Genomic DNA, 13888 nt, shown 5'->3' on the forward strand with positions numbered 1-13888 from the left:
ACACACCCACACACCCACACACACACACACACACCACACTCACACTGCTGTCTGCTGTGTGTGTGTTTGTGTCATTTCTTCTTATTTTCAGAGTTTGTTGTTGTTGTGGTTTATTATTGTGGCTTTTAGATGAGTGTGTGCTATTTATTGTTGTTCAGATGTTTTATAGTGAGTATGTGTGTGTGTGTGTGTGTGTGTGTGGTGGGGGGCACCAGCTGTCCACCAGTTATTGCTCTCACAGGGAGTACTGGAGGTGAAAGGGGCACAGGGAGAGACAGACAGACGAATTGACAGACAAGCGGACAGAGAGACAGACAGAGAGAGAGAGAGATGGATGGATGGATGGATGGATGGATGGATGGATAGAGAGAGAGAGAGAGAGAGAGAGACGGACGGAGAGACTACCAGACGGATGGACAGACAGATGGATGGACAGACAGACAGACAGACAGACAGAAAGATGGACAGATGAACAGACAGATGGAAGGAGAGACACACAGATGAAATGAGAGCAAAAATAAGTGATGACAGGATGAGGAAAGACAGAAAAGGACCAAAAAAGGATGAAAAGACAAAAGAAGCAACAGACGTAAAAGATGGATATGATTGAGGTCAGATGAGAGATCAAATGATGAAGTAGTAGAAGGAGAAGAAAACAGAGAATGAGAAGATTAAAGTTTTAAAAACAGCTGAATGAAAGAAGAAGGGAAGTCACAGTAAAAAAGAAGGGTGAAGTACTGAGAGAAAGAAAATGAGGAGAGGATGTCTGAACGGAGAAAACAGTGGCAAGGATGGAGGGATGAAAGAAGGTTTAGAAAATGGATAAATGGAGTGATGGAGGGTTGAAAGAATAGATAGCAGTGCAATACAATGTTCAGTGGAACAAAGGAAGAGAGGAGGAAAAGCTGGAAAAGCTTGAGGAAGAGGAGAAGATGAAGAATGGATGAGTGACAAGCAGGAAAAATAGCAAAGAAGAAAGGGAGACAGGTGGAGGAGGGAAAGACGGACGGATGGAGGGATGAGAGGAGCCGTCAATCATGGCAACGGGTCAGAGGTCAGGAGGAGGAGGCGGGTCTTTACAAGACGGAGGACACGATGAAGGAGAGAGGTCGCCACACTTTACCGATTATCCTTCCTTTCCTCTGCTTCATTTCTCCATCCCTCCACTCTGACACAGGTGGAGGGAAGGAAAGAACAGAGGAAGAAGAAGAAGAAGAGAAATGCAGACTCAGACATCAGGAAAAAAAAAGGAGAGAAGGAGGAGGAGGAGAAGAACGGATGGAAGCCCTGCGGTGGTGACAGACGAGGTTTAATGAGAGATGGATGGATGGAGGGATGAAAGGAGGGGTGGGGAGGGTTCACATGATTTATTCAGAGGTGGAGATGAGGTGGAGGGGTGGAAGGGGGGGATTAAGACACAAAGCTGCCACCTGAACCACAAACACACACACACACACACAAAAAGACACACAACGTCCCACAGGACTCGAGGCGTCGGTTTGAAAGGCTGTTAATTGTCGCCAACATGACTTTAATCAGATTTCAGCTTCTACTCACACACACTCAGAGACACACACACACACACACACACACACAATCCCACTTCCTTGTCCCATGGGGTGTGTGTCTGTATGTGTGTGTGTGTGTGTGTGTAAATCAGGGTTTGGCGAGGAGGTGTGGTCATTAATGCCAAGTCCCATATGCTGCCCGCCGACACTGGAGGGAAAACCCCTGGGACACCCAGCAACACACAACGACTCACAACATACAGCACACACATGCACTTGTGTGTAAAAGAAGACTACACACGCACTAAAGTATCACAGAAAGACAGCAGCCATAACAGACAGGGAAACACACACAAAAACACACACTTTAATTGAAGACAATAACGCACACACACACATACAGAGCGTGACACAAAGCACAGACACAACCAGACGTAAACACACCTCAAACACACAAAAACATAACACAGACTTACATTAAAATGTGAAAATATACACAAATACACATTTTAAGTATGGGAAATAAAGTAGGGAAAGGGCATACACACAAAGATACAAAGTATAGACACACAGTGTGAGAAAAAAAACACACACAAGTTATTATTAAGACCTGAAAAGACACATTCATGCACACACCTGCAAAACGCGCAAACACACAGTGACACAAATACGAAATCTTGTCCTTGATTACTGCATAAAAATATTTATATTCTAGTATATTGTACATATGCATATTTTATATATACTTTGTATATTTTATATATAATTTATATACATGGATACCAAATTTCCCGAGGGACAAATAAAGGATCTACCAAACTATCCATCTATTCTTGCAAATAAATAAACACACACAGTATAGACAGAATGCTACGTCAAGTACACAAACACACATAAAAATACACATACAGACACTGTAACACAAACACACAACACTGAAGGCAAAAAACACAAGAATATGAAAATGCACACAAACGCACACTATAAGGAAGGAAAAAAAAACAGAAATCTTCAAACTAAGTAGAGATACACAGAAACACACACACACACACACAATATGAACAAAATACGCACTACTACTATATGCACGCATACGTACACACAATAACACAAACGCACAACCTCAACTGAAAACACACACTTTGAAGACACACACTATGACAAAAAAACACAAACGAGACCTAAAGTGACACATTCATGAACACACTTAAGAGTATATGAACAAAATACACACAATAACACAAACACAAGACAGACAGTAATTTGAAAATATACACAGTATGTTACTTGCATCATGTATGCACGAAATACACAACTATACACACACAAACACACATTAGGGAGAGGGAATACACATGGAACGTGTGTGTGTGTGTGCGTGCAGGGACTCCATCTTCAGGAAACCCTGATGAATAAATAAGTAGAGATAAAGAAATCTCTCTCTCTCTCTCTCTGTTCTTTCACTACCTCGCTCTACCACCTCCTCCCCCCTCATCAGAGAATTAATGAAGACATCTCTCTCTCTCTCTCTCTCTCTCTCTCTCTCTCTCTCTCTCTCTCTCTTTCACTCTCATCCCCCCATCCCTCCATCTCTATTAAAACCTCATTTTGTCACCTCCATCTATCCATCATTTCCTTCACTTCTACTCCCCACCCTTCGTCTCCTTCCTTCACCCCTCTTCATCCCCGGCCCTCCTTCCTCCTTCAACTCCTCCTCCCGCCACCCCCGGCACACACACCTCTCTCCTCACCCCATCATCCCTTGGCCTCAGGCAACACATATGGCGGTCACGGGTCCACGCCGTTAAATAACACGCCAACTGGTGTCCCCTGTTGCCTGGCCGCTCGCTTAATCTTCCCCTCATCCTCCCTGTTGTCCCACAATCACCTTCTTTCCTCCCCTCTCTCTTTCTCTCTCTCTCTTTTCATCACAATAATGTCTGTTCTCTCTCGTCTCACATTTCCTTGCTGGCTCTTCCTCATTGTCTCTCACTTTCTGCTTCAGAAAAAAAAAAAGTGTGTGTGTGTGTGTTTGTGTGTTGGAGATGGAGGAGGGGTGTCGGGATGTTGGGGTGGCGGTGGGGTTTGAATGAGTGGTTTCCAAGGCAACGGAGCCACACTGCGGCAATGGATATGCAGGGGGAGGCGGAGGAGAGGGTGAGGAGAGATGAGAGAGTGAGAACGAAGGAGGTGTGTGTGGTCTTGTTTTTGTCAAGTTATGAGGTCCAGCGCTTACAGGGTTGCTAACATTGCGGGGCCGCGTTGTCCAAGAGGGGCCTTTTTCTTTTTTCGTCTCTGGGCCCTGCCGCTTTTAATTGGTTTAAAACATTTCAGACTCGGTTTTGGGGCAAAGGTTGGAATCAGGCTATAGTCAGGGGATGCATTGTGTCAATGGAAGGTCCTCACAAAGATAGAAACACAGTTTTGAGCTTAGTTGTTGAACTTGACTTGTGAAGTAAATGAGAGCAAGGAAGTTCGTGTTTTTACATCTGTGTGTGAATGAATGTGTTGCAGGATAAGTGTGAGTGTGTGGTGTTGTGTGTGTGTGTGTGTGTGTGTGTGGGTGTGTGTGTGTGTGTGTGTGTGTGTGTGTGTCCATGCTGCAGTGCCAAGGACAGAGAGGAGCTGCCGATGACGACTTAGGGGTTTCACATTTTCACAAACTGTCACTACCCTGACTTTAATTCCATGTAAGGGTTCACACACACGTTTGTATGGCTATCTTTGTGAGGACATTCATTCATATAATGCATTCCCTAGCCCCTTACTCTAACCATCTCAGCTAAGTGTACAGCCTCATAAAAAAGTGAGGACCGGCGAAAATGTCCTCACTCTGCTGACGTGAAACTCAAACTGGTCCTCTTTACAAGAGCGAGCACACATACACACACGCACACAAAATTGTGAATGAAGCGCACCGCGACGTCACGTGCACAGCTGCAACTCCTGATGTGTTCAGAGGGAAAGTCCAGGTTGTGTTGTAGGAGGTTTGTCGTCCTGACTCACAGCAAAAAGACAACCGACAACTTTATGATACGACAACCTTGTTGTGAAGGTTTGCTCGCGTTTAGAGGAAGTAACACCAACTGAGATCAGGTTGAAACTGAAAAACAATCTGGTTGCAGTTGTTTTCATCTAAAGGTATTTGCTGTGTTAAAGGACACTCACAGTTCAGGGTAAACGTGTATTAATAATTGATTATTTCTTTGTTGCTTATTTTCTGTGCAAACTTTTACGAAAAAATAAATAATCCTGAATGAAATGACTTTGTTTTCAGGTTGCTCTGAAAGCAACAGGTAAAAAACAAGGCTTTGCAAAGAGACGCAGAGCAGGTGGAGGAGTTTACTATGACCTGTCAACAGGTATACCAGGCGAGTCATTAGAGGATGTGTTTTTTTTGTGTAAGCAGCTTTTCACACCACGCAGGAACCCGTTCACAGCTTCGATTAACATCCATCTTGGGCAAACTAGTCACAACAGTCCATATTTAAGTACCTATGATCACACTTGTGATAAAATCCACGTGTCCCATGCCAACACTTGAGATCTGCTCTCAGTTTCTCTGTATGTAAATAACCAGCGCCATCATGTGGTCAGTATTGTAACAGCTGCTGTCTCTAATGGATCTCTACTTCCTGCTGGATCAGAACCATGAACAGCTGCTTGTTGTGTGTGTGTCATGACTTGGGGACATGATCCATATTTTGGAACAAGCTGTAAAGTTTCTCTCTCTCACACACACACACACACACAAGTTTAGATCCGACTTATTTTTTTATTTTTTTAGAGGCAAAACTCGGATTAGAACTGCACCCAGGACATTTCCATCCTCAGAGTAATGTCACTGCTGAGCTGTTTGCAGCAGAGAAAGAAAAATCTTTGTTAATACACAGGGAAATAAAGACATTATGGTAGGTTATGAGAAAATAACTCTAACTCTAACTCCATAATCATTTGCAGTTTATTCTTGTTTAGATTTATTTATTATTTAGATAGTAAAGGCTCTCATTACTAATAAACGGACATCATTTATGGTGCTTTTGTTTCTTTTCAGATTACCATTTATAATAGTGGTTGTGTGTTTTCTTTCTTTCTGAATGAGTTAAACTCCTCTTCCACAGATCACCACTGTTCAGTCGGTAGTCTTTAATGTGAATCAGGACTCACTGTGTGTTCACACTGCCAAAGGAATGAGATCACATGTGTCCCAGACCATCTATTCATGTGGTCTGAGATTAGATCACTTCAAATGTGTCCTGTGTTTGTTCACCCCTGTACTTTAAGATGGACACTTTTGATATGATTCCCAGGACGGATGTTAATGCAAGGTCTGAACAGGGCCTCAATAGACATGAGGACACCATAACTGAATGAATGTAGATCTGCTAGATAAAGGTTTGGACCAGCAACAGAGCTTCAGCATCAGTTGAACCTCACCCAAACACACTAAGGCACGCCAATGAGTAAAATGGCTACAGGAGTTTTCATGTCACACGTGTGTCCTGAAACCATCCATTTCAGTTGAGGCTCGAAGTCGGAAATTAATTCAGACACACACAAAAACACACACCTGCAGAGATAATGCAGTGTGGTCAGTTATAGACAGTATGAAGTTGATGGTACTGAGTTGATATTTCTGCAGTTGAAAAAGTGGTTCTGCGGGAAGTATAATGGAAGAAGAAGTAGTTTACTGAATTCTCAATGAATAGAAGAACATGAGCGAGATCCCATTTGGGCCATTTGTGGAATGGAAGTTGCTAAGCTAGCATGGACTCGTACTGCTGCACGTGACCCACCAACAGACATGGTCAGAAGCTCAACTTTATTACATTGTCAAATGTCTGTAGAAGAGTAAGAAAGCTGCTATTGTCTTTACAAACAGAGGACAACTACCTCCGTCAGTACACCAGAAATAATCATGAACCCCTACTAAAACCATCACTAAAGTCCCAGGTCCTGGTCACAGCTCCAGAACATGATGCTGCTACCACCATGCTTCAGAATGGATAATGCATTCTTTGAATGTTGTTTTTTTCATTCAGTAGCAATATTTTTTATGTTCTGCTTGTTTCACTTGAAGACATTTGGTTCGGTTGTAAAACATAAAAGAGTTACTTATTTATTTACCTTGGCAACTAGAGTCTTGTTAAAACCTAAATACATATCACTTGACAAAGCAGAGTCAAAGAAATCCAGCAGCACTGAACTTAAAAAACTACAGCATTTCTCCTGTCCACCTCCTACGCATATACAGCCTGAAACTCCTAGCATGCACTTCACCTGAGGGTGCAGGGCAGACCGAGTCGCATCTGAGCAACCGGCTGGTCGTTGCCTTGCAAAACGGCCCGAGGCAGCGACCAGACAATGCTTTACCAAACACAAAACTCTCGAGGTCAAAGCAGCGTATGTGTGTTTGTGTTTGTGTTCTGACCAGAATTCAGCAGCTCCTGCTCCATCACTCCACAGCCCAGAACCTCCATCCAGTCGCCGTGGAAACGCACCTCCATCTCAAAGGACGGGTGAGTGAAGGGAAAGTAACAGTCAACCCACCTGACCTCCAGATCTGAGGGGGGGAGGAAAGGAGGATGAAAATAGGAGGACAAAAATGAGGAGGAGATTAAAAAAAGGGAATTGGAAAAACATCAGAGGAAGGAGAACGAGGATGAAGAAGAAGTTGAGGAGGAGAGAGAGGAGGAGGATGTAGAGAAGGTGAGATGAGGAGAAATAAGGAAGGAAGCAAAAGTTAAAGGAAAAAAACATCAGGCAGAGGGGTGGAGGATGGTAAGAAATGGGTAGGGAAGAGAAAGAGGACAGAAGAGATTAGGATGAAGACAAGGAAAGTGAGGAGAACACCAGGTGGAGCAGAAGGAAGAAACAGAAGGTGAGGAACAGAAGAAGAGGATGGAACAAATGGGGCAGACGATAAGAAGAACAAAAAGGAGAAGAGGAGAAGAAGAGGAAAAAGGAAACACCAGCTGGAGGATGAAGAAGTAGAAGACTATGGTAAGGAAGAGAAGGAGGAGGATGGGGAGAAGGGAAGATGAAGAGGAAGAGTAGAGGGAAGAACAGGACGACGATACGGAGAACAAGAAAAGGAAAAAAGTCAGGTGAAGGAATGGCGGTAGAAGATGGCAATAAGAAAAATAGGGTAGAGGAGAAGAACGAGATGAGGAAGAAAAGGAGGATGAAACTAAAGAAGGGGAAGATAAGAGGAAGAAAAGAGGAGGAGGAGGAGGAGGAGACAAGGAGAAGGAGAATGAAAAGGAAAGAACAGGTGGATGAGGAGGTAGAAGAAGAAGGTGAGGAGGAATAAAAAGAGAGGAGATAGGGGATATGAGGCAGAGAAAGAGGAAAACAGTGATGAATATAAGGAGTTGGGAAAAAGAGGAGAAGAAAATAAAAAAGAATGGTTGAAGAAGATAGAAGACAAGGAAGGAGGAGGAGATCTCCCCTGGTACCTTGGCCAAAGAGCTGGGTGACGAGTTGAGTCAGAGTCTGCTTCAGGTCGAACTCCACGAGCTTCACAGCCTCCAGACTGTGTGTCTTCTGTTTCTGAGGAGTCCGCCGACCTCCTGCCTCAAACAGAGACAGCTCCTCGCCGCTCCGCACCCTGGAGAACAGCTGGAGCACAGGATCGCCATCAGCAACGAGAAAGGACTCGCTTGTCTATAGCTTCTTGTCTACATAGGAAGTTGACATGGTGACGACTGTCATTGTCTATGAGCAGAAGATTTCCTGCACAGCTGGTTTCTGCTTTCAAATGTTATAAATTACAAAAAGTTTTTCTGTTTGAAACTTAGATTTTCACTCCTGTCCACACACAAATATATATCAAAACATAGAGTTTCGTCTGTAGAAAACCAAGTTTCATTTACAAGCACAACATAAAATGTAATAATAATGTAACATAAAAATAGTAGATTTCATTTAATGGGAAATAAATGAAGAGAAATTAATCCCCTAAAGACAACAGAAATAAAAACCTCACAGTCAACTTTGACGTACAGCTGCTTTTTGACAGAGCTTCCTGTAGCCACTAGATGGCAGTGCAAATTTTTGTATGATTTTTGAGACAAAACCGTTCGCAGTAAAATACACCAGACACCTCGTGGTTGGAGAAGAGTCGTACTCCCTCCATCTGGTGGAAGACGGGGTAGTGGTGGGCATCGATCTCGTCTCGTCTGTAAACGTCCCCAGCCAATAGGAATGCATCCAGGCCCGACCTCACCAGCTCCCTCTGGTGAGCAGACGTGTGAGCGCGGAGCATCGTTGTTCTGGCCACAAACATAAAAACAAGTTTGAGTATTTGAATAAGTAAACAGTTTAAAGAATTACGACAATGATTTAAAAAAAATCCTTCTCCTCAACCCCATGATTCCCTGGTCGTCCTTCTCTTGGTAGCTGACAGTTTGTCTCTAGTGGAAGTCACTTTTACTGATCATTAATTATACTTCCGTCCATTTCAAGTGTGATGGAGAATTGTACAGTTTTGAGCAAAAGCATCTTTACGTCTGGTTGTTTGTGTAAACTTCATTTCTCTGCACAGCCAACGATGGCAGTTACCTCTTAGCCAATTATTATTGATGGTGGGATGGGATGATTGTAGTTTTCTATACTGGCTATCAATTCTTTCTAGACGTCCAGACACTGCAAGGATAAATTCTAAACAAAGCTAGATATCACTGTAAATGGCTTTTGTTTATCTTTCTAAATTTAACATGGCAGTTAGAAATTCACTACAAATAAAAATGTGAGTGGTGAGCAGTGTCACTCACCTGTTCAGGTAGTAGTTATCTCCTCGTTTCCTGCTGGGATGGTCGGGTGGGATCAACAAACTGTTGGTCCAAGACATAAATACTTTAGTTTAGTAAAATCATCTGCTTAATGGAAATGTTAAAATCACAATGTCCCTGTTTTAATAAAGAATATCCAGACGTACACTGCAGGTACTTGCAGATGGCTGCTTGTGATCTGATTGCCCAGGTTGGATGTTGGATCTATTTTGGTAAAGTGGTAATGTTTTTCATTTGAAACTTAACGTGTGTTTATATTTTACAAGGATCAAAAACCGTTTGAGAAATGATGTTCCCAGATCTGCGTTTTTGGATTACATTATTCAAGATGAAGCTGGAACAAGGGCAACTAGACTCGTTGGGCTTCTTTAAGATGTTTCCTCATGCCTGCTAGTGTCTTCTTTGGTCCTAAATGACAGGTAGAGACTTGGGGTTTTATCAGGAACATCTGTGGGAGGTGTCCACCTGAAATTCACATGACTCCAAACTCCAACATCTACCGCCCACTTTTGCAAAGGACAATGTTCAAGGGTGACTATTCTTGGAGGTTTTAACTGTGGTCCAGGTGAACAAAGTATGTAAAGCAAAAGACAAATAATGTCTTTTGACCTTATGGGCCTCTGTCCTTTGACACTGCTTTGGAAATTACAGCATGAGAGAGAACATTTACTCCTGGGAAAGTTCTTACAAAAGCTCTTCCGGAACTTTTGGGGGATTTCACATTGTCAACTGCATGAATCAATAAAACAATCGTGAAGCTGCTAACCTGTCAAAATTCTGCTCCACAGTAACCACGGGGCTGAGGTTGTCATGGACAGAGAAGAGTGGGTTTCCCCAGCGGCCAATGAAGGAGCTGTGGATGGATAAAAGCAGTCATTAGTGCATTATGACAAATAAGACAAACTAGCAAACTAAGATGGTGTGATCAGCATGTTGACATGTAGCTCAAAGTGCTAGTGGCAGACTCTCAAGTGTTTGACTTTTGTGACCATTTTTTCTGTTCAAGTGTCTGTGAAGGTTCTCAATCGTCCTAAAACAAAGACAAACTGACTTGCCTGATCCAAAAAAAAAACTGAAACAAGGGCAATAGGACATAGCTAGACATTCAAGTTTCATATGAGCAACACCCCCAGATGTTCCAATTTTAAACCCCTCCCTGGCAGTCTCTTCGAACTGAAGATTTTGTTGAAACATCTTCAAGAAACCCAACAAGTCCAGTTGTCTTTGGGTCAGCATGTTTGTGACGAACTTATTTGAACTTTCTGAAAATGTGTCACCACTCATCCAAGTAGTGTCTTCACCTTATAAAGACACAACAAGTCTAGTTGTCTTTGTTTATGACTCCTCAAGTGTTAATGACACAGATACTGAGGGTTTCATAAATCAGCAAGACACTGCATGGTCCTTCGTTTTGTCAAGAATAGTCCCATGTCGGTGTATTTTGAAGATGCAAATTTGTCTAGATGTTGAAAGTAAAACTGGCATAAGGTTTTTGAGGTTCCATTTTTTTATTTTTCTATAACCCTACATGTCTTGGTTCGTAAACTCAGGTCTGCTTGTCGTCTGCCATCCTGCTTCTATCAGAGCATGCAGGCTTTTCTAAAGACTAAAGGTCACGACCTGTGAAATGGCAGAGTCATAAAGCTCTGTCAGCCCCCGCTCTCAGTGACTGCTTAATGACTTATTAATGCAGCATTAATACGCTCACTGCTGTGCTCGTTTTCTGATGGCAAGTTTCTGCAGTGATTAAGTTTTACACTCGCCTGTCCCCGTAGACACGGTGAGTCTGCAGAGAGTTAGTCAGCAGTTTGTACTCCAAAAATAAAGGAAGCTCTCCAAAAAAAAACATGACAAGGAAAAATACAGCAGCATCTGACGAGGAGACATATTTAAAGGACAAACTGGTGTTATTTAGAAGTGGAATATGAGGCGATGGACAGTATGTTCCAATGAACACCCACAGAGGACGACTCATATATAGGAAAGGAAAGTTTTTACTTTGTCACTGCAGTGATGATACAGTTGATGTAGACCAAACTTAAAATCAGGCTGGTATCTTAAGAGGTGTCCACACAGAAAGCAACCAGAGACCATGAATGAAGACAGTTCGGACTTTCTCTCCCCACAAACTTTAATAATGGACAGAAGAGTAACAGCGACGTAGTCATACACATCACCTGAACGGCATGGAATTTAATTTGGCTGATTGACATATGACTCAAACACAGAGTTCCACCAAAGGTTTGGAACGTTGACTAGAGAACTTAAGATATGAATATGATGTCATTCTGTCTGGAGAGCTGCACATCATAAACTCATAAATGTGTTGCTGTAGTGGAAATGCACATAGGTTCTCTTTTAGCCCTCTAGTTTGGATTTGTCTCTGCTTTTGTCCAGTTAGTGCAACTAAAAGCATCAACAGTCCAGTTACTCATTCACGTTTATTCTTTTGTTACATCAGAATCATGGTGTGACTTTACCCATTGCCTACCTGTAGAAGTGAGCTTTGATTCGTTCCTTGATCAGCCACAGAGGATGATGGGATTGGTTGTGAAGGTTGCGGCCCACCTTGGACAAGATCTTCGAAGTGACATTGGTGAAGTCGTCACGAGGGTAGGAGTGGCCTAACACCTCCACTGAGTCCTGCCATGTCACAGGCGGAGGGGCGTGGCCTCCTGTGCAGAGGCATCTTCGCGACGCTGCACAGCCATTGGCCCAGAACTCTGATAGTAGTCGATGAATCGGAGGGCGGGGCTGAAGGTAGGGGAGGATAGATGAGCTGAATATCATGATGACTAGTCCATGGAGCTGGAAAAACAAAATAGATTATATATAAAGAATTGTCCTGCTTCCAAAAACAATCACTGGAAATTTAACTACGGGTTAATCCATTTCTGAAAACTGTGAAAATTGTCGCTACAATTTTTTTTTAAAACTGTAGAGACCTCGTCTGGAAGCTAGCCAGGCTAGGTCACACAAAATGTTTGTGGTGTAAAGTTGGAGCAGAGTCTCTCCGCTGGGAACATATTATACTCCAGAAAAGATCTGCCGGGTCATTCAAAGCGTTTGGGTACAGAAAAGTAACAGCAAGGTAGTCACAGATGTCACCTGAACGCCTTGAATTGAATTTGTTTGCGACAAAATGGCTGCCGTCTGAGTCTGCCATCACATCTGATGTAAAAGATATTGACAAGAAACAACTCTAAAGGACAAATAGTTGAGAGCAATTTAGGCATTTGAGAAGCATCAACCATCTCTGGACCATCCAATTGCATGGAGAGGTAGCTTTTCTCTGCATTGGTTGAAACACGCGTCACAATGAAATCCAGACTCATATTCTGACAAGAATAGTTTCATGAAATTAACCAATGAGATTGAGTACACAGTATGGAAGTTAGAAACTATTCAGAACCGCATATCGGAGAGTCCATCAATTATCCACTATCTAAAACTCCTTATTCTGGACGATGAGGCGGATGGCAAGAACCTATCCCAGCTGTCACTAGGAGAGAGCTGCTAAACAAATATCGACAAAGCCAAAATTTTTCTTTGGTAGTTGTGGTTTATACATTGTTGGCCATTTGAGAATTATTATATGTGATGCAACTTCTTTCAAGTAACAGCTGGACAAAACCAAACGATATCAACCGACTTGACCACATCTGAATTAATCTCAAGGGTATCCTGTATTATTTTATCTTTGTATGAAATCATTCATACAAATTGATTGTTAATCAGTAGAGGACAGCTCCACCTAAATAAGTTTTTTCACCAAATCAAATTATTATATCAGGTTCTGTTTTCCATGTCCAGTTGTGTTTATGCCCATCTTGTGCGTATTCCTGGTCCTGAGCTAAATATCAGCTGCTAAATGCTGACCTTCGACAGCTCACCTTCAAATCTCCGTTGTTTGCAGCTGGATTTAAGTACTCACAGAGGCGTCAGTTGACAAATGTATGATTTGCAGTGCGGTAGTGAAATGAGCCCGACATGAATCAGAGGCGTAAAAATCTAAATGTTGGCTTCTCGGCAGAGGTCAGATGAGGTGAGAGCTGCGGCTGTCAGCTATGATTCTAATTGAACTAATGGACAAACACGGAAAAGTTTAAAATCAGCTTTCTTTCCATCATTCATTGTCTATTTGTCCCCCTCAAATATTTGTCCATTCACACACACACACCAACCACACACACACACACTCCGGGAGCATCCCAGAAGAAGACAAAGGGTGTTGCATTGCAGTGGCATTGCAGCAAAGTGGATTATAGTTCCTAAATCCATGAAGATTTTACCTCTGCTCTGCTGCTGGTGTCATATTCTACTGGACTGGACCGGTCAGCACCCCCGCAAAAAAAAAAAAAACCCACACACACACACACACACAATATGAATCTGGTTCTGGCAGACAGTACAGCTCAAGGTTATTCTGACTTTACAGTGGTGGCACCGGTTCAAATACAAGACTGAATAGAAGCTGCATAATTCTTCCTCTGAGGAACATTAATATGTTCGTGAAAGGTCACGCCAGCTCAGCCATTATTTGTCTTGCGCACAATGTTTGTAATTTGTCTTTAGACAGGAGCTAAA

At 42.6% G+C, this 13888-nt stretch overlaps 1 protein-coding gene across 1 annotated transcript in view; it reads right to left on the bottom strand.

Moving 5' to 3' along the window:
• Nucleotides 1-13888, bottom strand: part of fars2 (phenylalanyl-tRNA synthetase 2, mitochondrial) — a 118437-nt gene that overhangs the window by 86703 nt on the left and 17846 nt on the right. Inside the window, exons 2-7 of the mRNA XM_084565952.1 lie at nucleotides 11793-12109; nucleotides 10068-10154; nucleotides 9284-9343; nucleotides 8614-8782; nucleotides 7967-8129; nucleotides 6940-7071 (exon numbers count right to left, since the gene is read on the bottom strand). Coding sequence (XP_084422078.1) covers nucleotides 6940-7071; nucleotides 7967-8129; nucleotides 8614-8782; nucleotides 9284-9343; nucleotides 10068-10154; nucleotides 11793-12091 — 910 coding nt within the window. The 5' untranslated portion in view covers nucleotides 12092-12109. The remainder of the gene's footprint in view (nucleotides 1-6939; nucleotides 7072-7966; nucleotides 8130-8613; nucleotides 8783-9283; nucleotides 9344-10067; nucleotides 10155-11792; nucleotides 12110-13888) is intronic.

Source organism: Chelon labrosus, assembly GCF_963514085.1.
Source record: "Chelon labrosus genome assembly, chromosome: 18".
Lineage (NCBI taxonomy): Eukaryota > Metazoa > Chordata > Actinopteri > Mugiliformes > Mugilidae > Chelon > Chelon labrosus.